The sequence below is a fragment of the Malaya genurostris genome, chromosome 2 (genome assembly GCF_030247185.1).
Source record: "Malaya genurostris strain Urasoe2022 chromosome 2, Malgen_1.1, whole genome shotgun sequence".
Lineage (NCBI taxonomy): Eukaryota > Metazoa > Arthropoda > Insecta > Diptera > Culicidae > Malaya > Malaya genurostris.
In genome coordinates, this window is record NC_080571.1 from 348,408,111 (window position 1) to 348,434,821 (window position 26,711).

At 37.7% G+C, this 26,711-nt stretch overlaps 1 protein-coding gene across 1 annotated transcript in view; it reads right to left on the bottom strand.

Moving 5' to 3' along the window:
• Positions 1 to 26,711, bottom strand: part of LOC131432050 (sialin) — a 56,503-nt gene that overhangs the window by 25,005 nt on the left and 4,787 nt on the right. Inside the window, exon 2 of the mRNA XM_058598093.1 lies at positions 13,111 to 13,208. Coding sequence (XP_058454076.1) covers positions 13,111 to 13,129 — 19 coding nt within the window. The 5' untranslated portion in view covers positions 13,130 to 13,208. The remainder of the gene's footprint in view (positions 1 to 13,110; positions 13,209 to 26,711) is intronic.

Below are 26,711 nucleotides of genomic sequence, written 5' to 3' on the forward strand. Positions count from 1 at the left end.
GTCGAGAGAAGAATTGGAAATGGCGGAAACGTGGATATTTCGTGCCATCCAGAAAGAGGTTTACTTGAAGGAGGTGGTCTTACTTTCGAAGCTTGACACTGTGAAAAAAGGTATTAAATTAGGCGGTGGCAGTAAACTCTACAGACTCTCTCCGTTCCTGGACGAAAAGGGAATTATGCGCATGGAAAGCCGAATAAGCTTGGCGGCGTTCGCGTCGTACGATACTAGGAACCCTATCATACTTCCTCGGAATCACCATGTTACAACCCTCATCGTCATGTGGTATCATCGTAAATTCCTGCATGGAAGCAGGGAAACGGTCATCAACGAAGTGAGGCAACGCTTCCATGTCTCTTACCTTCGCACCGTAGTTCGGAGTGTAACCGGAAAGTGTGCTGAATGTAAAATCCGTAATGCTGTCCCCTGGGTACCCCGGATGAGCCCGCTGCCGAGAGCCAGACTTGGAGCCTTCTTCCGACCATTTTCGTTCACGGGTCTGGACTATTTTGGCCCCATAACCATTCGAGTGGGACGATGCAATGTGAAACGTTGGGTAGCGTTATTCACGTGCCTATCTATCCGCGCAGTGCACTTAGAAGTCGTGCATTCATTGTCAACGGAATCCTGCAAGATGGCGATTCGCCGGTTCGTGGCCAGACGAGGCTCTCCTTCCGAGATCTATAGCGATAATGCGACGAACTTCGTGGGTGCAAGCAACGAACTCCGGGACGAAATCAAAGTCATGAACGCATCCTTAGCCGAGACTTTCACGAATGCTACTACGAAATGGATGTTTGTTCCACCGTCTGCTCCGCACATGGGCGGCGCCTGGGAAAGGATGGTGCGCTCCGTCAAATCAGCTTTCTACGCAATGTCAACTACGCAGCTCCCTACGGAAGAGATATTCGGTACAGTACTGGTAGAGGCGGAAAGTATCGTTAACTCTAGGCCTCTAACGTTTCTTCCGTTGGACATGGCTAATCAGGAAGCCCTAACTCCCAACCACTTCCTTCTTAGTAGTTCCAGCGGGGTGGCACAGCCGCCGAGGAGACTGGTTGAGTCGGATAGCGTATGTCGGAGTGATTGGGATCGAAGTCGCCGCTTGGTGGACCTGTTTTGGGGTCGCTGGATACGCGAGTATCTGCCCGTTATTGCCAAAAGGACGAAATGGTTCGGAGAGGTAAAGCCGGTTAAGAAAGGTGACTTAGTAATCATCGTTGACGACGGACGCCGCAACGGGTGGACACGTGGAAAGATTCTGGAGGTCCAACGAGGACACGATGGACGCGTGCGTCAAGCGTGGGTGCAGACTTCGTCTGGCGTTCTTCGAAGACCGGTGGCGAAATTGGCGGTGCTGGAGGTGAACTCTGGTAAAACTGATCCTGAGGACCTGGACCAGTGTTACGGCCCGGGGAATGTTTCGGTGAATAAATCTGACCTCACTGGTTCACTGACTTCACAATAACAGGCAACCCTGCCAAATGACAGCGACGTGTAAGATGGCTGGCTGCTGCAAAACGACCGATTGCAAATCATGCGAGTGTGGTACAAGACCGTAAGAACGCATGGAGGTTTAGTTAAGGTTTCAGAAGTGAATTTATTGATATATTTATAAGTTATCGCGATTGGTAGCAATTTCGCGTTATCATTATCGTTAGTAGTATTGTTGGAGGTGGTTGAACTATTGAAGGTTAACAGATGTAAGTTAAGCACATGTTATTAAAGCCATTGAATTCTAATAAAAAATGTTATTAGCTTTTAGCATTTGTCAACGCACTATACGCGTGTATTCGCTCAAAAGAAACCGAAAATTCCCTCTCCAACAATTTGGTTCAAATGAAAGGATTTTATCCTTCCAGATGTGTAAAAATTTCAAACCGCCGTTCAGAAGTGGTGACGCGAAAGGGTACAAAATATTGAAAATGAGTCTCATGAACTAAAGACTGTCCCAGAAAGTATGGACGCACTTTGATTTCGCTGTAAATAATTCACAAGTGTTAGATATTCAAATTTTATTCGATATACTGGTAATATTAGACTACAACAACATAATATTATTCTCAACTTTTGCAACTTAGCCATTGTAGACTAGCTGGCGCACCTTCTTGCGAACGTTCCTCTTTAAATTTCGTACAGACTTCTTGGCGACAAGTTTAGACACTTTTTTCCAATCTTTTTCGAACTGTTGAAAGGTTTCGGATGCCGCGACATGTTTCCTAAGATGTGCCTTCGTTAATGCCAAAAATTCCTCAATTGGTCAAAGTTGTGGGCAATTCGGTGGATTCATGTCTTTTTGGACGAAAGTGACATTTTTGGTAGTATACCATTCTACCGTTGATTTCGAGTAGTGGCAAGAAGCAAGATCTAGCCAGAAGACAGCAGGATCCTTGTGGCTTCGAATCATGGGTAGAAGTCGTTTTTGTAAACATTCCTTGATGTATATTTCGCTGTTCATTGAAGCAGTGGTGATGCAAGGTTTTGAAATCTTACCGCAGCTACAAATTGCTTGCCAGACCATAGCTTTCTTACCAAATTTTTCGACTTCAATTGATGTCTCGGACTGGTTTAGCCTGTGCGCCGAGCTCTTGCTTCTTCGTAGAATGAGATAGCCATAGATAAAGGTCCATAGCACGCCCGTTAATACCAATTTCATAGAAATTATCAACTAACAGTTATATTTTTATCTACCAGATATCTGTCTGCAAAACAGAATCACTCGTAATTACTCCTGGAATTCTCAATAACATTTCCTGATAATTAATGTTACATAACTTTGAAATGATTCCACCAGATTTTTGCAGACCTTCTGCTGTTAAATAAATCGACAGAAATGATCGAAAATATCTTGAAAAAAATTACAGTTTTCAATATCTTCAAATTTTAAATTCATGCTACCTTCAATCCATCCAGAAATGATGTACAACTGTTTAAATTCATCTAAAATATTAGCAACCATTTTTTAATATCGTTTATGCACACTTAAAAAAATCCCTGTGATTTTACATCTTATTAGATGAACATAAATGGAGCGTCACAGTTCACGCAAATTCACGTGGAAGAACATTTAATATTGTGTCTAAAACTCCATAACATGAAATTCGTTGAAATGAAAAAAGAATACTGATAGCAACCGCCGCGACTTGAACCGAGAATCATTGGATCGCATGTACGTCTGTTAATCGACTGAGTCACAGAAGCATGCATCTGCTTGGTTGGTAAAAGGTGCATTTGAATTCATACAGTCGCACCTGCTAGCATAATGCAAGTTACAGTCGAAACCAGTAAAACTCAAGCTAATCTAACATTAAGTCAAAACAAATGAAATTTTCCGTCATTTGACGAGTTAGGTCTTTATGAATAACATCGTATGAGGAATTAAGTCGCCTGTATTATTCAGATTTTTTGGTGTGTGATTTTCTTCTTAAACTCACTAAAATACTCTGAAATTGAACCGAACGTCCGTAAGGAGAAGTAGATCACACACATACTTCAAACTTACTCTTGGAAATGTCGACACTGGAAAACGATCATGATGCAAATTCACATACACACTTAAAAAAACCCTGTGATTTTACATCTTACTAGATGCACATAAATGGAGCGTCGCAGCTCACGCAAATTTACGTGGAAGAACATTTAATATTGTGTCTAAAACTCCATGACATGAAATTCATTGAAATAAAAAAAATAGAATACTGATAGCAACCGCCGCGACTTGAACCGAGAATCATTGGATTGCAAGTTCGTCTGTTAATCAACTGAACCACAGAAGCATACATCTGCTTGGCTGGTAAAAGGTGCATTTAAATTCATACAGTCGCACCTGCTAGCAGAACGCAAGTTACAGTCGAAACTAGTAAAATTCAAGCTCATCTAACATTAAGTCGTTACAAATGAGATTTTCCGTCATTTGACACATTAGGTCTATATGAAATACATCGTATGACGAATTAAGTCACCTGTAAAATTCAAATTTTTTTGGAGTGTATGACACAATTAATTAGAATGTAATTCGTAGAATGACTGAATTTTCGAGCAGACGTGTAAATTTACATGTTTCAGTACTTAAGGTCTGAGGACACAGGGCCACGTGTTGAGTTTTAAATCGACCACGTGGCTCGCTCAATTCCCTTTGCGCATCGTATTTCTCTTGTACTCTCTCGTATATGAGCAAACTGTACCGGGTTGCCAGCATACATTTTATTATTTTGATGAGAAGTTTTATCACATTAATTTATCGTATGGGTTGGAAATTACATGGATTCCAATGAACAATGAAAAAATATTCAACTTTGTGTGTTTGGCAGCCTTGTCGAGCCAATTTTATTTCTCTCTCCTTTTTCAGAATGCTATCAGGAAACCAAAGCGAAAAAAATGACGGATGCATTGAAACTGACTTTGTTTCACAGAAAAATATAAGACTTTATTTTTTTCGCTATAACATATATGTTTTTATGTACTAATCGCATCTAAACTAAATTATCTAGACTCTGTCACGGTAGATTTATGATACAAGCCTTCAAAGCCGAGATATTCGATGAACAAGTAGAGGTATGCATTTCCGAGCGTTCCAATTTTCAGCAGTTCTTCAGTCAGAAAAAAATACAACACGACCGCTAAACTCAATGAATCATTCTGAAAATTTCACAGAATATTCACAACTAAATTTCGAAGACATTGTCAGGTGGGTTTTTCTATATTCTGCACCGTTTCCAAGAAAATTTAATTTGAAACGGGAAAATATCAAAAATCGTCAGCCATTAAAGATATATATCAGAAAGCATTGAACATGTGTAGGATCAATCATAAAACTGGGTAATTTTTGATACCTGAACATGTCAGTCTCAAATAACGTAAATTTACATGAATTTTTCCTAGTTATGTATTTTTGGATAAATATCACTTTAGGAAAGCGACGATTCAAAAAGTAGTATTCTAATTCCCATGATTAAACAGTCTTTCCAGTACACGCTCGTTCAATTTTACTCTCAAGTGATCAATTTATACTCACTTTTGCTTTCCTCAAAAAGTGGGAAATATTGATTGAGAAAACTTAGTAACTACGCTCTTTCTAAATTGACAACAAATTTCATTCACGTGCTTTGAAAACTTTGGAAAACTTGATCGTAGAAACAATTACAGGTCGATCTTTCGAAGTAGGCAGTATGTATCAATTGGATTACTTACCAGGACCGGGCTGGGTCCCGATTTTCACACCGTAAAAATGGTTCCAACGTTTTTCCAATTTTTCAATACCATGTTCATAAAAAAATTTATCTTTCGCTTCAAAATAAGCTTCAGTTTTAGCGATGACCTCCTCATTTGAGCCAAATCTTTTTCCCTGGAGCATTTTTTTAAGATCAGCAAAGAGCCAGTAGTCACTGGGGGCTGAATCTGGCGAGTATGGCGGGTGGGGAAACAGATCATAGCCCAATTCGATCAATTTCGACATTGTTTTCTGTGTGGGTGCAAACGAGTTTATAATAACTAATGTATAGTATGCCATGACAAATTGCGGTAGACATCATTGCACCAGGTCAAGCGAGCTGTAACAGAATTGCTTTGGACACGACCACGAACAACCTTACAGGTAAGAAGTGTACCGCTCTGGGTGATTCCGTTTCCGATTAATAGTTATAAAATGCACAATGGCGATCCTGCCAGGAGTTATTCAAAACGGAAACGGAATCACCTAAAGCAACAGAAAATTATTCAAATATTTGGCACAAAGGTTTTCATTTTCAAATGAAAAAAAAAGAAGCGTCGGTGGAGATTACGTAACGTTGAAAATAACTGGAACAAGCGGATCATTATGGTCGCGCATCATAAGCGGACCAGGAAGGTCGCGCATCAAAGCGGACCAGGAAGGTCGCGCATCATAAGCGGACCAGGAAGGTCGCGCATCAAAGCGGACCAAGAAGGTCGCGCATTAAAATACATTTAAAAAAATGTTGACGATTTTTTTTAATTGAAAAAGGTGGATTCATAAAATCGCGCATCACATAGCGGATCTGGAAGGTCGCGCAAATATTTAAATATAAACGAGCGAACCGAAAACGTCGCGCATAAACGGAGCAAGCAACGTGGCCGTGCAAATGAAAAAAAAAGAAAATTAATGAGCGGATTTTCAATAATCGCGCATCGTAAAGCGGATCGTTAGATCGCGTACATTTCAGTTATAAGTTATCTCACGCATATATTTTTGTGTATAATTCCAGACCACAAAAAGGCGTTAAACTAAAGTAATATGGCAAACGACGGAAAATATGTCCGATTGGGCAACTCAAAATATATACCAATATTCGGCTACAATCGTACTATCTGGTACGCAGATTTCCTCGTTCAATTGTGAAACGAAAATGGCCGAAGAGAAAATGAAATGAATGAAAAAGCGGATCACTATGGTCGCGCATTATAAGCGGACCAGGAAGGTCGCGCAATTTTAATAAAAATGGCGGATTCTCGAAATCGCGCATCACAGAGCGGACCAGGAAGGTCGCGCAAATATTTAAATTTAAATAAGCGGACCGGAAACGTCGCGCACAAAAGGAAGCAGGCAACGTGGCCGTGCAAATAAAAAAAAGCGGATTTGAATAATCGTGCATTGCAAAGCGGATTTTGAGATCGCGCACATTTGCTTCGTAAGTAATCTTACGCGCATATTTTTGCGTGCAATTCCAGACCACAAAAAAAAGTGTTAAAAGCAAGATATATGGAGAATAACGGAAAATATGTCCGATGGGTCAGCGGTACGAGCAATGCAGAGAATCAGACGACATTTGACGCATCTGTTGATCAGACTGACGAGGAGTCAACGATTTCAGTAACGCCGTGCAATTTGAGCATGTTATGCTTCAGGTAGTGAAATCGAACTCGAAAACATGTTGACAATGATTTAGAAAATGTACAAACAAATAATGTAGGAGTTTCGCTTCGCCATCATGATACACCACACACAAAAAAAAAATGTATTTTACAGGTGTACTCATAAAGACCTGGAAAATTTCATTTGTAATGGCTTAATTTTTTTTTCCATAAGTACGTTTATTTAATAGGCAATATGCTTAAGTTTTTCTTCGCCGTGGCATCCACAATATATAGTACTTTAAACGTAATACATTTCGAATATCATATTAGTATGTTTTTATCAAGCGATTTACTATTACTGGGACATTGGATAGTCTACCTTGGGTACGCAAGAAATTTATTAGTTGAGATCTGACATCACGATACTCCACGCATGTCCAAACGACATGATCAATATCGCGATAACCTTCGCCATAAGCACAATGATTAGTCTAGGAAAGTCCAATTCGAAGGAGATGTGTAGTGATTGGACATGAGTCTGGATATCACACGAATGAAGTCCCTACTCACATTCAGTCCCCTGAACCATGCCTTTGTCGATATTTTAGGAATAATTGAGTGCATCCACCGACCCAGATAATCTATATCCCAAGAAGCTCGCTGGCAAGTGTTCTTTGGCGGGACGCGCTATATAATTCGTTGAAAGCAATTGGTCTCTCATGAGTTTCACCCTCAAAAGCACCACGTTTGGACAAACTCTTTCATTGCCTAGAATGAAACAATGAACCGGGAGCCAAAACTAAAGTAATTTGATAATTATTATTCAATATGTCGTTCAGACACTGTTTTATTTTGCCCAAGAAAAATGATTTATTTTTGCCAGCAGCGTTTGAGCGAATGGCTTCAATTGCACTCAGACTATCTGTGAAAAGAAAATAATGGTTTGGAGATAATGTGACGATTACACTCAAACTATAATGAACTGCTGCTAACTCTGCTATATAAACAGATGCAGGTTCTTGAAGCCTAAATGAGGCCGAAACATTATTGTTGAACATACCAAACCCTGTCGCTTTTTCAATTCGCGATCCGTCCGTGTAAAACATTTTCTCAGAGTCAATAGGACTGAACTTACTTGAACATATTTTTGGGATTTCCATCGAGCGTAGGTGTTCCGGAATTCCACGCTGCATGGATGTGTCGAAAAATTAAGTTGAGTCAGGGACATTTAGGAGGCTGTGACGGATAGGAATATATCTTGAAGAGTCGATTTCCTGTAACATATGGATAAAATATACTGTCATGAATCTTGTTTGAGATTGAAACTCGACTAGCCTTTCGAAGTTATTAATAACTAAGGGATTCAGTACCTCACATGCTATTAGCAGTCGCGATGAAAGCTCCTAAAAACGATCTTTCAAAGGAAGAACTTCTGCCAGAACTTCAAGACTCATTGTATGTGTCGAATGCATCCAGCCTAAGGCAATTCGCAAACAACGGTACTGAATTCGCTCAAGTTTGATAATATGAGAGTTTGCAGGGGAACGAAAACAAACGCATCCATATTCCATCACTGAAAGTATCGTTGTTTGATACAATTTTATTAGATCTTGCGGATGAGCACCCCACCAAAATCCTGTTTTTTTTTTCGAAGAAAATTTACTTTTTGTTGGCATTTTGTTATCAGATACCTAATGTGTCCTCCCCACGTGCATTTGGAATCAAACCACACTCCGAGGTATTTGAAAGTCAAAACCTGTTGGATAATTCTTCCCATCATATGAAGCTGAAGCTGCGCGGGATCATGCTTTCTTGAAAATACGACCAGCTCCGTTTTTTCCGCAGAGAATTCGATACCCAGATGAACAGCCCAAACGGACAAGTGATCTAAGGTATCTTGCAATGGTTTTTGCAGTTGTCTTAGTGTACATGGGGTTAGCTGTCAATGTCATTTACGTAACAATTATAGAGGAGCGGACAGAAGCAAAATCAAATATCCATCTGTTCGAGTATTCCTCACTCTCATGTCCTACGTAACGATTCCTCATTCGACTGGTCGTATTGACAAACCTTCGACAAAATGTCTCCAATAGCTGCATTTCTTGGCTCGAAGTATGTTCTTGTACTTGGTTTCTAAAACAAGAATTTTTCAAAGTTCTGAAGAGTTCCTCATCCTCGTTTTAAAAACGTTTTGAAAGCATTTTTTTTCGCGTGTTTAGCACCTGAGCACTCTTTGTCCCACCAAGGGCTTGGAGGCCTTCTGTTAGACGATGGACCAAGAAATCGTTTGGTTTGGGCTTGTTCTGCGGCCTCCAAATAATGGCTTAATATTTTACTAGTTTGATTGTAGTGCATGAATTTTACTAGTTTGATTGTAGTGTGCATTCGGCTAGCGGGTTAGACTGTATGAATACAGATGTGTTCTTATGTTGCTCAGTCGATCAATGGACGTACTTTGTAATCCGATTATTCTCAGTTCAAGTCACAGCGGTCGCAATCATAACCTTCTTTTTATTTCAATGAATTTCATGTCATGGAATTTTAGCTATAATATTGAATGTTCTTGCACGTAAAATTGCTCCATTAATGTGCATTTGATAAAATATAAAATCACAGGATTTTTTCGAAGTGTGCAGTGTTAATTCTACATCGTGGATCCGAGCGATATACCACTCGATACACCCAGGGATGCCAAAGGTTAAAAAAAATCTGTGCATTGCGAAAAATCTGAAAACTTGAGTGAAACTGTATGATTACACTGAAACGTTATTCCTTCTCTGACATAAGTTCTCGTATATCGACCTATAAGATTATTTTATTTGTTTTTATTTTGATTTATTAGAAGTAAAGCTAAGAGAACTAGTATTTCATTTTTTTTTTTGAGAAGAGGGTGGATGTGTGGGTGCAAACGAGTTTATAATAACTAATGTATAGTATGCCATGACAAATTGCGGTAGACATCATTGCACCAGGTCAAGCGAGCTGTAACAGAATTGCTTTGGACATTTCACCACGAACAACCTTACAGGTAAGAAGTGTACCGCTCTGGGTGATTCCGTTTCCGATTAATAGTTATAAAATGCACATTTTCATCGACTTGTGGCAGGCTGTTTTTGTTCCATCGACCCACTTGGAAAAAACCTGTTTTCATGCTCAATTTTTCATGAAGAATAGTAAATACACTTCCATATGATATCTGTGTCATCTCTGCAATCTCACGGAGCTTCACTTTACGATCTTTCATTATAATTTTTGTCACTTCACACACATTTTCCGGTGTAACGGCTTCCACAGGTCTACCCGAGCGTTCCGCGTCATTTGTGTCGGTACGACACACGTTTAAACTCGGCGAACCACCGACAAATCGTTGCTTTTGATGGACAAGAGTCCGGATAACATTTTTCAATCAATTGTATCGCTTGCACGGTGTTTTTACCCATTAAAAAACAATGTTTTATCAAATCAGAAACTCGTTTTTTTTTCATTTTTTAAACAAACTACAAAACGACTTTACTCCAACCTCGATAACTCAGCCGTTTCTGGTCGGATCGACTTAAAATTTTGACCCGTTTCAAGCAAAGGTTAGTACTCTAGAAAGACGTGGTTAGCGACATCTCTGCTTTAGTCTCGGAACTTATTGATCCATGTGTTAGTTAGAACTAGTTCGACGAAAATTTTGAAAATGTTTGTTTATTCGAGTTAATTCCCTCTTTTCTAGCACTAAGTTAATGTTACTCAGAATTCTACTCATCACGCACTACACAGTAGTTTCACCTTTAACGAAATTTTGGAAAATTTCCTCGGTTTTTCTGGCATGAATATTCTCAGCTTTTTCTATGAACAGAAAATATGTCACAGGTAACATATTTTCTGTTCATAGAAAATCTTCGGGACACAATACAAATCAACAATATGATCTGTCAAATACTAAATGTCCACAGTTCCGCATCGGAATGTAATACCAATAGTTTGCTTTGTTTTTAACTCCTAGTCAAGTTTGCACCGGTTTGTCTAAACACAAACATTTGCTTCCTAAATTTCACACGGAGATAACATTTCAACCGGCAGACGAGAACATTGCAGACAGTGTTTGGGTAATTTCCACTTCGGAGTGGTCGCCCCCGGTTTCCTGCAGCCTACTGCGATCCTGCCGAGTTACAGGCGTTAATTTATGTACATACTTATCATGAACCTATCACACCCAGTCAAGCTTTGTTTGCCCTCTCTCCACCTGATTCCAATGCATATATGACTTGTTATTTATTGTTTGTTACTAAGAGTGGTCCACATACTCCACTGATAATAGATTATCGCCAAAAGTCGTTGAGAAGTTGCCTCATAAAAAATACAATCATTTGAAAATACAAGGCGACTTAACTGTTGTTTTAACGCAGTGCCGCAAACGTTGAACCCAATTTCGGCTGATTAGATTCAATGAATTACAGTCATATAAATTACCAATCCCGTGAAGCTCTGTTAATACCAAATAACTTTTGGACCAGAGTTATAGCCTTTCGATTATTACTGTAATCACAGCCAGGCTAATCTATTTTGGTAGCTCTTGTCGTAGAAAAAAATATTATTTAAAGCAAACTATAAAATTTGACGCTTGACGTACGCGTAATGAGCTTCGAAAATTCCGTAGACTATCTCGTGGACCGTTGAACTTCAGGGTCACATTCTGCGCATGTTTCTACAGACTTCGCAACAAGGCCTAACAGTACTCGAAGTGATTGACATGTTGTTGATTTTCGCTCATTTATTTTTTTATTTACTAACCAACACCGCTGCAAAATGGCTTTTTTTTCTCATTTTGTTAATTCAAACGTGGATACGTCTGTTTTTTTCTGCTCTTATCTTCCCAACTTAGCACTTAGGATAACGTTCCTGTCACCTGTTGCGAATGTGCGCCATGAACGGTGATGCACGAGAATTTTATTTAGTGCAGAGTGGGCCGGTCTCAGTGACGCACATTTGCTACCGTGTCTATTAATATGTTTCCTTCAGTGATTTCTAGTTAGTGCCTGAAAGATTGTGCACTTTCTGTGGTCGTTCTTTGCTCAGTACGTGGGTGAATGTTTCTTTTATATTCGTATGATAATTAATTATTTTCAAAATATTTGAGAAATTGGTGAAGATAACGACTACACAGACAAAGTGCGGAGATCTAGTAGATCTATTTTTTTACAACATTAATGACTGCCCTAAGTTACCTAAGTTTGTTACTATCATGTAATACACTGATAAGTCGAAAAAGAAGTAGCTCCCTTCAACTGAAAATTGTCTTTTTTCAAAGATGGACTTACTAGGTCAAAATAATGCGCATCTTCCTCGCATGATTACTTTCCAGAATTTTCACATCAACTTTGACAGTTCATCGAAACGGACACAATATTCAGTACATTACCAACCGAATAACACAGTGAAAAGTATTCAAAAACCAATTTTCTTTCATTCTATCCACATTCCAAAGCAAATTATGTTATTAATGAAAGCCATCGCTGACGCTCAACAAATTATCTTAACTAATCTAAGCAAGCCATTGTTTGATTGCTGTTTCAGTCGACTGCTGCTGCGATCGCTATTTCCATCCATCCATCCATCCACAGACAAATGTTCCGATTCGGAATGTCTCTGGAGATGCTCTCACCGGCAAATCATAGCCTACTGAAATGTTACTCGCTCGCTTCATGAGCAGTTTCAAACTGATGACACTGCGATAGGGCAATATTAAGGTTAACAATGGTGCCATAAAGTATCGCCATATTGTTGGTACAAACAAACATGTACAAATCTAATTGCGATCTGAGCGGGTAATGCGGCATCCGCAACTAATTGCGGTATAATGTCTTCATGATGTACGCTCTGTCATTCTCGGTGTTTACGAAACGACAGCTATCAGTAAGACGAGACGTTTTAATCCGATCGATAAATACAAACCGACTGACAATCAGTTGGCATCAGTCAGTCAATGTCACCACGTGCAGAGCAATCCATCAAACCGCCAGGGGAAATCGACAATGTGATAAAGCCCCACTGACGGTTTCCATGGCTTGTATTCTGTTGTAATTATTCAGTTCAAATTATGTAATTTTAATTCTATATTAACATTCTATGTTCGTTTATAGAAAACACAGTTTCACTTCGTTCAGTATTCGAGCTGCTCATGGACTTTTTATTAGTTGAAACATTGCAAATCTGATATCGTATGACGTACTCTAAAAAGCGTTATCGGTCCTGTATAGGTTTGATAAGTGCTATTGTATTGATAAATTGTAAAAAAAATACTCGAAAGCTGTTTACCTTTTCCGCCTGTAGTCATTCTCAAGAAGACAAGTGCTCCTCAGCAATTATCCAGTCGACCTCAGTTGTTGTTCTAGTGTGCGTAAACGTTTCACCGTCTGGAAAGAAATTTTTTAAAATCATGAATCATGTGCCATGCTTTAGTCAAATTGCGTTCACGGACAAAATACCAAAGAAGACAGAAGAGACGTTCAGTATGTGTTAATTTTTTTTTCTAGAAGCAATTTCATATGCTAATAAAGTTGTCATTCAATTTACCATCACATTCTTTTTGTTATCATTCAGCAAACCATTGATAGCAAAATGATGAGAAGTAAAGCATTCGATTGAATGGAGTGAATTTGTTTCAATTAGAAGTGTGGTAACAATTGTTTATTTGGATCCAATCTGAATCAGAACGAAACAGTAGGCCATGGAGGCCAGCAAAGTGATGACTCAATCCAGCGCCAAATGATTATACGTTTGACGTTAAATATTGTACACAGATCTGATGCAGACGCCACGTTGAAGTGAGCCGTTAAGAGCACTTGAAATGTATACACCATTGCGGTTGCTGGATATTGTGTGCTATCATGCCGACACGCTAATCCAATTTGCTATTGTAGAACACAGCACCGCTCAAATATGTCATTAACGTGACCAAATATACGTTCCAAAACTTTCGCTAGTTATTTCTATAAGACCTGCACAGAGCCCATGCTATTGTTTACTTCACTATAGATAGTAGGGGAGAGGTGGCATGAAAGGGCCATTTTCGATTTTAAGATCCTAGTAGGAAGTTGATAATATATTTGGATTAGGTTAGAGTCGAATAGAAAGCATTTATCAATAAACTTTTGAAGTGAAATGCAATAACTGCCAATAGTCAAACCTTAGTTATTTAATTTCGCATTTTGTCCCTTTCATACATTGACCATATTGAAAGGGACGCAATAATTTATGAAAGGGACAGTACGTAATTCGATGGAATATGTTGCAATAATTACAAAAAATCAAACTTGAAAGTGGCTGGAGCTAATTGTTTTGGCATTTTTATCTTAAAGATTGATATAATTAAACACTTTTTTTATAAACTTAAACAGAAATCAACTTTATTAAACTATTTTTCTCAGAAATAATGAAAAAAAGTTCTCCTTACTGGATATTCAAAATATTCAAAATAAAAGACTAATCAACAGTTTCATACTTTTCTTTTTAGACTTGGAATGCACTTTTAGTCCTTTTTGTTACTTCTGGGTTTGTTTGATTCCTGATCGGTTATATAGCTTTGAAAAATTTGTATCACATGTTTTAAGGTTATGTTATGTTATGTTTCTCAGACTTGAATGTTTTTTCTCTAAGATATCCATCATGTTTTCTAAAAGCAATCTATCTTTTTCAGGGGTTTCAGTTATAATTGTGGTTTTATCTTTACGTTGCTTTTTGGTGGTTTTTCGAGGTGAAGTTTTAGGAAACGGTTGACAGGCTTCCGGAGATATAAGAACTTCAGTATCGTAATATCCAGCTTGTGACTCATTCAGAGTTTAGGGTCGTGGTTCATTGAAAGCGGAAGATCCAAGTCCTGTCCCTTTCACGGTAGATGTTTCAGGTTGCGGCTCATTCGAAGTTAAAGATTTAATCGCGTAAAGGCCTTTTTGTAACACTTCATTAACTGCCTCTTCAATTTTGTGAGCATTATCCCGAGTTCTCTTTGTAGGTTGCATTTTCAATCTCAAAGGATACAAAAACTTTATTAGAAACCATGTGTAAAATAGCAGTTATGAAGGGGACGTCCCACTCATAGCCGTTTGTTGTGTCCCTTTCATAAATATCATACTAAATTTGAAAACTCATCCACAAAATCTACAATATTAAATCAAAGTTTATATACCTTACGTTTTCGTATCTGTAGATGTTCAGCCTATCTTAAACAGTAATTCACAGGTGAATAATGAACTTGCAGCACTCGATAAAACGTTTATCAATAATTACAGTATAATTACTTTTAATATTCTTTATCAACACTCGCAGGAATTCGCCATGTTTGAAATGACAGAAATATAAAGTTTACCGCGAACGAACCTGTGTCAAGGTTGCCATAGGATAGAAATAGTGTTGTCTTGAAACTGTTTTCATTTTACGGGTTACTCGAATTGTCCCTTTCAATACGTGTCCCTTTCATGCCACCTCTCCCCTATACAAAAAAGTGATCAAATTACAAATTCGACATGCAAGTACCTATTAGTATATATTATACCTTTACATTAGCTAAATCGATGCTACGCATGCTACGTTTCCATCGGAATGCTTATAAATTAGGATGAATAGTCAGTTAATAAATAAATTCCATGAATGGTTTCAACTTCGGTTCCCAAGCTTTCAATAACTTTAATATTGAAAGAAGGTAAAATTCGATGTTTAAGGGCTGAGGACAGTACCGTAAAATGGTAGGTTTTTTGCTATTTTCCCGTTTCAAATTAAATTTTCTTGGAAACGGTGCAGAATATAAAAAAACCCACCTGACAATGTCTTCGAAGTTGAGAATATTCTGTGAAATTTTTAGAATGATTCATTGAGTTAAGCGGTCGTGTTGTATTTTTTTATGACTGAAGAAATGCTGAAAATTGGAACGCTCGGAAATGCATAGCTCTACTTGTTCATCGAATATCTCGGCTTTGAAGGCTTGGTGATGAGGTGTGGGTCTATGAATATGACGTCGAAACCGCACAACAATCGACCGAATCGAAGGCGAGCCGTTGTTCTAAATTTTCATCCATTATAAAAATCGCCACACGAAAATTTTTCAACTTCTTTGTATAGACGCCAAACAAAAACTAATCGTACGATATGCGTCAAAATTTGATAGAATGTGTATAAAAGTGTTGCCAACGTTGCCAAAGCGCGGGAATTTTAAAATGAAAATTCCGGTTCTTTTTTATCATAAGGTATGTAAACAACACAGTGAACAATAAAATACTACATGAAAATGCATGGATTGTTCAATCAATGAAACAACGAATCTAACCCAGTACTTAATGAATCATTTTCTGTAGACTAAATTTCAAAATAAAATCAGGTAAACACGCATTGTCAGAATTTGTAACTTAAGTATAACAAAACAAATATAATTCAACGCATTCCTGACCATCAGCCCACAGTTGCATGCCCACGTAAACTGGATTCCTGCATACAAGTGGCTACATCCTGCAATTCTTCGTCTACTGCACTTGACCATTTGTACGGGCCGTGTCAAAGACCGTCGATAAACCGGCCTCGACAGTCCGTTTCCTTTCTACACATAATTGAGCTTCGAATTCTTCGCGGCTGTGGAATTCCTCCACCAACTGCTGGAAACACGCCGTTTATTAACATAACCGGGTAATGCGATCACCTCTCCTTTCCTATGCTGGTCTGGTCTGATCGTAAACCTGATTTATCTTAGGGATCGGGCTATTTTTAACTCCGTGAGCAGGGTGGGAGAGTAAGGTAAGAAGCTTATTTCATACCAGTTCCTGTGCCGATCCATCCAAGAAGGTCTGATTTTCAAATGTTATGCGCATCACCCTCTGGTCCGATGAACAATAAGAAGATATTTCTGTCCGTTAATTACACCCTTGTTCGAGAGATTGTACGCACGGATACGGACACGAGCCCACAGCTCCCGGATTGCCTTCGGGTGGTTCAACCCGACCTGTGATCATTGTTGTGGTATCGTGTGGTGCCTTAGGAGATAGATCGAACAGAAACGTGAGTTCATGAGTCGGCTGACGGTGCGATCGATCTCGATGATTGTATTCTCGGAAGGTACCGGTCTTTTTGCGCACTCACCTTCACCTTTAAAATTGCTTGAGTAAAAAATTTGCCCAATCATGCAACACTTTGGAAGTTTTGCTCCGTTCGGGTAAGCTTACCGGCGCCGAGCACTGCCGTGCGGAATTCGCGCAGACAAACAAGTTATGGAACCGGATGAGCGACGGTGCGCTTGCAACCCACAAGGTCTCAACACATGTCACATGACTGTTATTGAAGCGATTAAGATACGACTGAGGATCGTAAAAAAATATGACATCGAAATTCCCACAACCGACAATATGCTGGTGTAATTTAAAAATCACGTGAGCTGAACTTCACGGCACGACAATAAAACGCATGCAGACCAAAGCAGGCCAGCCAAAAAACGTGTCCAACTATCATGAATAATTCATACGTTGACTGTTGATGACGATGACGGTGGTGGTGGTGGTAGTGATGGTGATGACGTGCTCGAAGCAGGGGCGTTAGGTGTGGCGTGAATCATCGCTCGTCGAATGAACCGTAACCGGTAGAGGCTACCCCTTTCGGATGCGAATGAGTTTCTAATTGTATCTACCGTGCGTGTTAGGGGATTGTTCCTTATTTCGTCATCTGCATTTGCAATCTACCAGTAAAATTTGGATCTTATGCGCTGAAATACGCAAATTCTGTATGATAATCAATTAATTCCCGAAGGACCATCGAAGACTAGTTTCAAAACAGGTGCATCACTCTTTTATCGACAGGATAGAGTTTTGGAATGCTTCAGTTGTGGGTTTTCCGCTTCGGTGGTGGCCAGAAACTTCGTAAACAGAATTGCTCATGAAATGGAAATAAACTGAACTTTGATCGGTTGGTCATTCGAACATGAAACAGGTGCGGAGTGTCCGAACGAAAAGTGAGATTGTTATGATAATGAAACTTATTCTGTGTTTATGCCATTGAAAAACGTATTGATGTTGATATTGAATAATTATTTAACATAATTATTTAAATGTTTCAACTTAAACATTAAAGTTTACAATCATTTGTTGATATTAGGAAGTATTTTTTTGCTGACTTTAGCTCAGATACATGCGAAACAATCAAAAATAGCAGTAGGCGTGTGCGTCGGACGCAATTTTTCCGACGACACGACCAGATACTCCGAAGAAAAATCGGAATAAAAAGTGTTCGTGAGCGATTTACCACCTGTTACCATAAATATAGCGACCCCTTGAAAATGACAAAAACTAACTATTCGAGCAACACTGTTTAAGTTGCTATGAACCAGAGATGCCAGGTCTGCAGATTTGTCTGTAAATCTGCAGATTTGGGGTATAGTGTGCAGACTTTCGCAGACTTTTGAAATTCTCGCAGACTTTTGAAATTATCGCAGACTTTCGTCTATATTTACAGACTTTTGAAATTTCCGCGACCTTTTTTTCAGTCAGTTTTGCGTGTCATACTTTATAGAGAAATTGCTGCCAGCAAGACATACTTGCTGACTGCAGATTTTTTTTTTCAGATTTACAGACCCTGTCTGCAGATATTTGAAATTTTTACCTGGCATCTCTGCTATGAACTAGTTACCAAGGAGCACCAGAATAAATAAACAAACAGTTTGAAACAGTTGTGGAATAATTCCACATTTCATGGTTATTAAAAATCTTACAAAAACTGCAAAAAAACAACAATAATTCATTCGAGGGCTGAATTGTATATAAAGTTTATCAAACGCCGATGCTTGGTGAGTGTAAATGATATTCTAATTCGTATAAATGAATTTCTAATCGCTTTGTGTTTTTAGTTCGATCTCGAAAAAAGTTCTCTCGAACCAAATACTTAGGAAGCAAAGCTAGAAACTTTAAATGAGTTGATTGAAAAGTCTCGATTGAGTACGCAAATGCAGGAAATTCTTGGGACATATTTACTTTTAGAGCGTTATTTTATGAAAGAAAGCGTCCTGAAAGCGATAATTTTGTAAAGCATTGAAACGGGGCAGCAATGCTCCAGCTTGGTGGACTAGTTTTAGTTTTTTTACTTAGTTAAATGAATATATTCCCCCTGAAGATAACACACGAGAAGTTTTTTATTGCCTTAAACAACCAAAATCAAATTTTAGTAGTGAATAATTTGCGTTGCCGGTACGGTACGCCACTACGAATTACATATTCGTTATGAGACAAGTACTCCAAAAGTGTCGAGAATACAACGCGCCAGCTGCAAAGCTGAAGATTATGCAGCTGCCAAGCTGCAGATTATGCAGCTATGGCAGATCTCTGAAAGAATAAATTTAATACCTGCCAGCGGCCAACTACACTCAGTGGTTTCGTTTTAAGTTAGAATCTCTTGTTTTTGTTTACATTTTTTGTGGTTACCAAGGCTACTGGTAACTGTTTTTCAAAATCAATAATTTTCCAACTTGTGTTGCCAGTTCCAACATTTTTTCAAGCGATTCCATTTTGACATTACCAGTTACTGAGGGGTAGCTCGATTTACGATACAGTTTTAAAAGCAAGTGGCAGGTCGTGTCGTCGATTTTTCCCTCGTTCTTGTGAAGGTTTTAGAAAAGAGAAATTTTTGCATGTTTTCTAATAAATTAGATTAAGCGTTTGAAAGATTACATTTGCACCGTTGTGGTTTCAATAATGGTACCAGCAATAGTGGCAGTCATGCTGTCGAAATGTTCAATCTGAAAAGGAATGGTATAAATTTCTGTTATTATTTTACTAGCAACTCTTATTCGTCAATATCAGTGTTTTTGTTCTTGTTTTTTTCAGCGAAGATGTAAAAATGATCGAATTCTTGTAGTTAGAAGTCTTCACAGATGACGGCTCAAAAAATCTCTGCTATTATACCAGTCTTCGGTTTCCAGTTCCAGAAATAAGTAGCGGTCAATAGACTCCAAAACAAACATTACAGCAACTTCCTTCACAAGATCGGACCGTTATTCACAAACTTAGATTCAGAAAAGAAAAAAAAATTATTTGAACCCATAGACTGCTGATGTATTCTATTCGGTTCCGACTTCCGATTCCGAAAACACAGAGAGATAAAAAATATTTAAATTGGATCAAAAATCTCTTCCACAACATATACAGTAACAGTGCCCTCATTCATCTCAGCTCTATTAGTCATCTCATAAACGATTACCATGAGTAAGAGTCAGATCTGTTGTCTCTTTTCGATAGAATGACTTCAAGAGTAAGATGAAATTAGAAGCACATTTTTCGAACTACTTTTTCTGCGGTATTGCTTCTTAGAGCCGAAGCATAGACGTTGTATTCGATTTTATCACAATACATTGATTGATCGACTAATCGGTAAAATAACATGGCGACTCTACTAATGAGATGACTATGGGTACAATAGCCTTTTCATGTTAGTTGATGACCAAGCAGATCCGCTTCCAGAATCTCTGGAAATAATGAACTCCGTTAGAAAACTCGCATCAATTTCTCAAATGGAAGGTCTAGTCCAAATCCGACTTCCGGTTCCCGAGGACGAAGGATGAAGAGCGTTGAAATCTTCACACCGTTATATAAGTCACGATTCAAAAAAGTTATGAAATAATAAAAAAAAATCGGTCTCAAAACTATTCCAATTTGTAGATACTGGTTGGCTGAACCCAAAAGCCACAGAAGCAATGGTCGAAATGGATCTTACATTGTTTTCTCATACATACGTTAACCCATTATAACCCAGGGGTTCTGTAATTTGAGTCAAATTAGCAGATATCATCAATTCCATCTTATTTGGTGTTGAAGATGTTGGGAAATACCAAATCACTATTGAAAATCTGTTCTAAACGAAACTATCCTACGTACGAGGTCTGTTCAAAAAGTTCCCGGAATTTTTGAATTGTGCGCGTCTGGAGAGTCCGGTGGTCAATTTTTTTTATTGTGTTGGTACATATGTCCCTAATGTATGGTGAAATTTTCAGCTGTATTCATTGTTTACATTCTGTCTTGTAGCGGCTGGTGTAGACGTGTTTTTTTTTAGCTCGGCGATTTTTGTTAGTTTAAACAATGGAAGAATTGAAGAGTCAAAGAATTTGTATTAAATTTTGCGTGAAAATGAAGTAAAGTGTAACCAAGTGAGCGAAATGTTACAGAGAGCCTACGGTGAGTCTGTTATGAAAAAAAAAACAAGTGTTTACGAGTGGTATAAGCGTTTCCAAGATGGCCGCGAAGACGTTGAAGACGACGAACGCTCCGGTCGACCCAGCACGTCAATAATCGATGAAAATGTGGGAAAAGTGGAAAAAATGATTATGGATGATCGCCGAATCACTATTAGAGAAGTTGCTGATGAAGTTGGCATATCAGTTGGCTCATGCCATCATATTTTTTCAAATGTTTTGGGCATGAAACGAGTGGCAGCAAAATTCGTTCCAAAACTGCTGAATTTTGATCGTGATTTTTTGGCTAAAAACAAGACTTTAATCATGCCCCAACCTCCTTATTCACCAGATATCGCTCCGTGTGATTTTTTCCTGTTCCCAAAGTTGAAGAGACCCATGAAAGGACAGCGTTTTTCATCGATTGAAGAGATAAAGGCAGAATCGCTGAGAGTGCTACAGAGCATTACAAAAAGTGACTATCAGGGGTGTTTCGAAGACTGGAAAAAACGCTGGCATAAGTATATTATATCTAGGGGGATTACTTTGAAGGGGACCATATAGATGTAGACGAATAAATAAATATTTTTTTAGAAAAATGAGAATTCCGGGTACTTTTTGAACAGACCTCGTAAGCCACAACTCAAAAAAGTTATGAAATAATATAAAAATCGGTCTCAAAACTATTCCAATTTGTAGATACTGGTTGGCTGAACTCTGGACAAACTGACGGTTCCGAATCCAAAAGCCACAGAAGCAATGATCGAAATGGATCTTACGATAATGCGAATTGAAAGTTTTTGAACAAAACCACAAATTCCAAAATATGAATCGATTCCGAAAAGTGCTACTGAGAATGACAAATATTTTATCGAAGTTTTAAAAGCCGAATGCGACCGGCTTTACACGCAGTATAAAAATTTATGTGAACTCGTTTCTCGATAGATTAACACAAAAGGAGCATCGTTTGTCAATTAAATTTTTCAAACCAAATCATGTGAAAAGGTATGCTGTATCAAAACTAAGCAAAGTCAAAGTAAATACAAATAATAATACCCCTAGGTCCCATCCAAACAGATCGCCAGTGTTTGGTTCGCGAAATGAACAAGTTAGCCGAGCCTAGAGTGCCTATAACCAGAGTGACGACATCTCATCCGTAATGTTGGCAACAATTCAAAACATTCCATTAGCTTTACATTGAATTGACAGGTCGTTTGCTCGTTTGGAACTGGGAGCTGTCATTCCAAACGAACAGCTGTCGCCACTCTGATTATAGTCACTCTAGCCTAGCCTATTCCTACATTAATCCTTGACAAGTGAAAATTCCCAAAAATGTTCTCAACTGGCAACATTATTGTTACTATGGCTATGCTAGCTTTGTTATTTTCATATAAACAGTAGTCCAGATTCAAGCCAACAAAAGATGTTTCGTTTTGAGGGCCCTCAGTAAAATGAGTATTTTTATTTTTAAAATATTAAGAAATTGTTAACCTTTTCTTCATTTTTAATGCCCGAAAACATTGCTAGGTCGATAATACGCAGTTTGGACGAAATCTTGTCACCTGGATTGTCTGTTCGTGTGGAAATTTATTGGTGATAATGCAACATTGCAAATATGAATATCTACACTTTCGATAAGTACAACCGAATATAATATCCACCGGCTTCCACCGAGCTCTCTGTCAGCAGTATTAATATTTTATAAATCCGTCCCTTTTTTCAGACACTAACAGACACCAATTGACAGTTCTAGAAGAATCATAAATTGATGCATTCTATGATTCATCAAGTCAAGGTATTTACATTTGTGTAGAAGGACAATATGGAATCAAAAATGACATAAATGAAACTCTGATACGTGGATGCATAACATGAATGCTGTTCAAACAAAATGACTCTGAGAATTGGATAAGAATCCTGCTATCGTTTGATAATTTGGCAATCTCAAATGCGTTTCATAGTAAATGCATTTGTATCTGGAATCCAGTTTTGCAAAGTACCTAATTCTTCTTTGTCCTCTAGCTAACGCAAACGCTGTTTAAACATTTATTATTATCAAAGTTTATAAATGAATCATAATTTCTACTGTTGAATCAAAAATCCAATGTTTAGAGATGAACTTGGATGAACTTGATGTCATTATGAACATCACGCCACCAACATTTTGTTGAAAAAATAAGTTTTTTCCGCCACAGTGACCACTTCACTATGCGTGATACTGGTAATCGGTAAAATCAAGTGAAGTGACATGTAAGTGAAGTGAATGTGAAAGTGGAAGTGAGAACGGTAATAAGGGCCTGTATCTTTATAGTTCAGTTAGAATAGCACGGAATTTTTTTATATAGCATTTATTTTACCCTGGCTTTAACCATTTTGGTCGTTACCGGGGAGAAGGAATAGCATAGAAACTATGCTTATAAGAAGAAAAATTATACCCTCTTACCATTCTTATTTGATAATGAATGATTAGCCTCTTCATGATTATTATAATTGCTAGTCTTAACTAAATTCTTCACGAATGCTGACCAAAACGCATTTCAACTCCGAAAATTTTAAACCGAAGTCATATTTCCTTTCAAAAACGAATTCTAGTTTGATATTGCTTTTATGCATAATGCGCTTTACAACACTCGTTGATCGAAAGTTAATAAACCATTATTTTCCAATAAATATTCGATATTACACGTTTGTAGTTGTAAATATTGTAGCTTGAATTTGAACATGGCTGGGGTGGGCCGCTCTGAAAAAAAAATTACACATCCAGCTCACTTTCATAGACGCAGATTAAGTATGGATAGACAAATCTAGCTTCCACCAAATTCAAAATAATTACTTGTATTTGCTTCCACAATTAGTAGTTAATGTTTCGTTTTGTAGATTCTATTTTATAATATTTCATATTACTTTGACAAAAAAATAAACAAAATCCCTAACAGCAAAACCTGTTTCTATGGTTAAGTAGGATAACGATTTTCAGTGGTACCAGTTTTATCAACATTTAATCAAAGTACATTGTCACCTTACAGTGTCACCTTTGATAGTGTACTGCTACTCGTAAAACTTGTCCCCGAAAATTTTTAGTAGTATTCCGTATTATAATTTGTATTTAATCAAAGTCTTGGCATTACATTCCTTCCGTGGAATTTGGCCTTTCTGTTTCAACAGACTTCGCAGCCAATTCTTAGCGTATAGAATCATTGTAGTGGCTAGTACTATGGATCCTACTGACACTAAGAATCCTTCCAGGTCGGGGCTCGAACATACGACAGCTGGTTTGTAAGACCAGCGTCCTATGCATTGAACCGCCAACCCGGGACTTGAACCGTCAACCCGGGACCTATCAAAACTAATTTAGCTCAATTTAACATCGAATCGAACCTAAAATTTAAATCGATAGATTATTGAATGAGATTTTAACAAAACAATACCACAAGTCAATTTAGAACTCCAATTGCTTCCCCATCCACCTTATTCGTCCAATTTATCACCCTCAGACTATTGTGTGTTCCCAAACATCAATAAAAAAATCTGCTCACGCGAGGAAATCAACGAAGCCGTAGAGGAGTATTTTTCAAATCTTTCGGAAAATTACTTTCTGAACTAGATAAAAAAAAATCGGGAAACGACCCAGAGGGAAAATACACTGAATAAACTGTTTTCAACTTGTCACAAATCTTTTTTTCATTTCCAAGTACGTAGTAAAGTTAACGTAAGACTCACAAAGTAAGAGTGCTTCATAGAATTGTGATAATGAAAAATTGAACTTACCATCTCTTGCGAACGAACCTGGGTTGAATAAACTTTATAATAATAATAATAATAATCTTGTCATCATGCCATATATCTTGATGCGTGTTGATTCTGGTTTCAATATCAACCGTTGGTACTCATGTACCATTACCAATCGAAAACAATATATCAGTAATGCTTTAGTTTGATGACTAATAGTCGAACTACGCTTTTTATCTTGGAACAGCATTCACTAAGCCACCTGTCAGCACCTACTTTGAAAAAAAGTTGTCGGTTTCTTATGACTAATAGAGTATATTTTAGTCTTTCAACAATAGACAAAAGAGTAAGCTTTGCTTTTTTCGTTTACTGTTACGACCGACTGTCAGTGAGCACTCAATCATTTAGAATTATTCTTCACAATGGAAGTTGACAGGTGGCTCATTGGCCTTACCCCAAAAATGTGCGAGAAATATAAATCTTTTAAAGCAGAGAATGACAAGTGAAAGTAACTAATATTTTGCTTGCTTTGCCAAGTAGCAATTGAAACTTGCTAGAATTGGTATGATTCACAATTGCTGCAGTAAGGTTTTGTACGAATACGACTACGAGTTACTTTACTGTGGGGCACCTTTTCAAAATTCACCCTGAACAGGAATGGGCAGAACTTTATCGCGAATAGTTTATGATGTACTTAACTCAACAACATAATTTTTACTATAAGCTATAGGAAATATGATCAGGAATTTGTGAATAAATTTTCAACAGCGTGAGATAACCATAAATAACAAAAAATGTTACTACAGATCATTGAACTTAGCAATATATAAAGCATTTTTATAGAGGAAACGGAGAGGTTATAGCAAATAAAAAGCAACTAAGAAAAAATCACAAACATTTTTCCTACTATTCCTTACCTTATACTTATTACTATATATTAGAAAGTGGTAAAGTATAGCACATTTCACATTGTAGTAAATTAGATTAAAAATTTTTGTAACTTAGTTAAGAAAAACGAACGATTACGGATACGAACTATGGGGATATCAGAAAAAAGTGTTATATCATAAGATATTTCTAGAAAATTGTCTAATATTTATTCCAGTTGCTGAAATATTGGGGTGGGCATGGACCCTTCAATAAATCTTTCGGGGGAGGGCAAAAACTCAACTCAAAAATCCTGATCTTTATTATTATCTACTACGGCTTTTGGATAATTTCATACCCAAATTTCTCTTAACTATCCAACAATCGTTGCGAGAAGAGTTAGGAAATACAATACAAGAACAATGTTTGCTACTTGGGGCGAGTCGTGGAAGAACGTGGAACACCTTTGCTGAATTTAATTTTTGCAGAGAGTGATTCCTTGTTGTTGCTAAAAAATTTCTTCAGTTTGACATGAACTGCTGAATGCAAAAGTTAGATAAATGCAACTTAGTTTGGAAAACCCGTTCAAGTATTGAAACCGGATCAAAACATTTAGATCAAAAACCGGACTCGAATTTTACATATTTTTTGAAGCACCGGAAAAAAAACTTCGAATGCAAAATCCGGACAAAAACTTAACCGGCTCTTCAAAAAAAAAATGTTCCTATCCGGTTCTTGCATTCAAATTTTTTATCAACTGTCGCTTAATATTCTCAGTCGCAAGTTTTAAGAATATTGCACGGAACGATCGAATTTAGCTCTGCGCCTAATTCGTATTACTGTAATGGATTTTAACAGCAAAATTTCCAAAATAACTATGAAGTTAGTTAAAATTGAGAATTTACTTTGCTGAGACAAACTCTTATTTTTAGAGAATGTGTTTAGTTGGCGAATATCCTGGACACAAACCATCAATATTTCAATTCAACACGAAATTCTCATTGACAACTATTAAAATTAGAAAATTTGTTACTATTTATCTATCACCATCATTGTTGAATGACAGCACAAAGAAAACAAATATGAAATTGGTTTTATTAACAATCCACTAAAAATCTAAAAAGGACAGTCT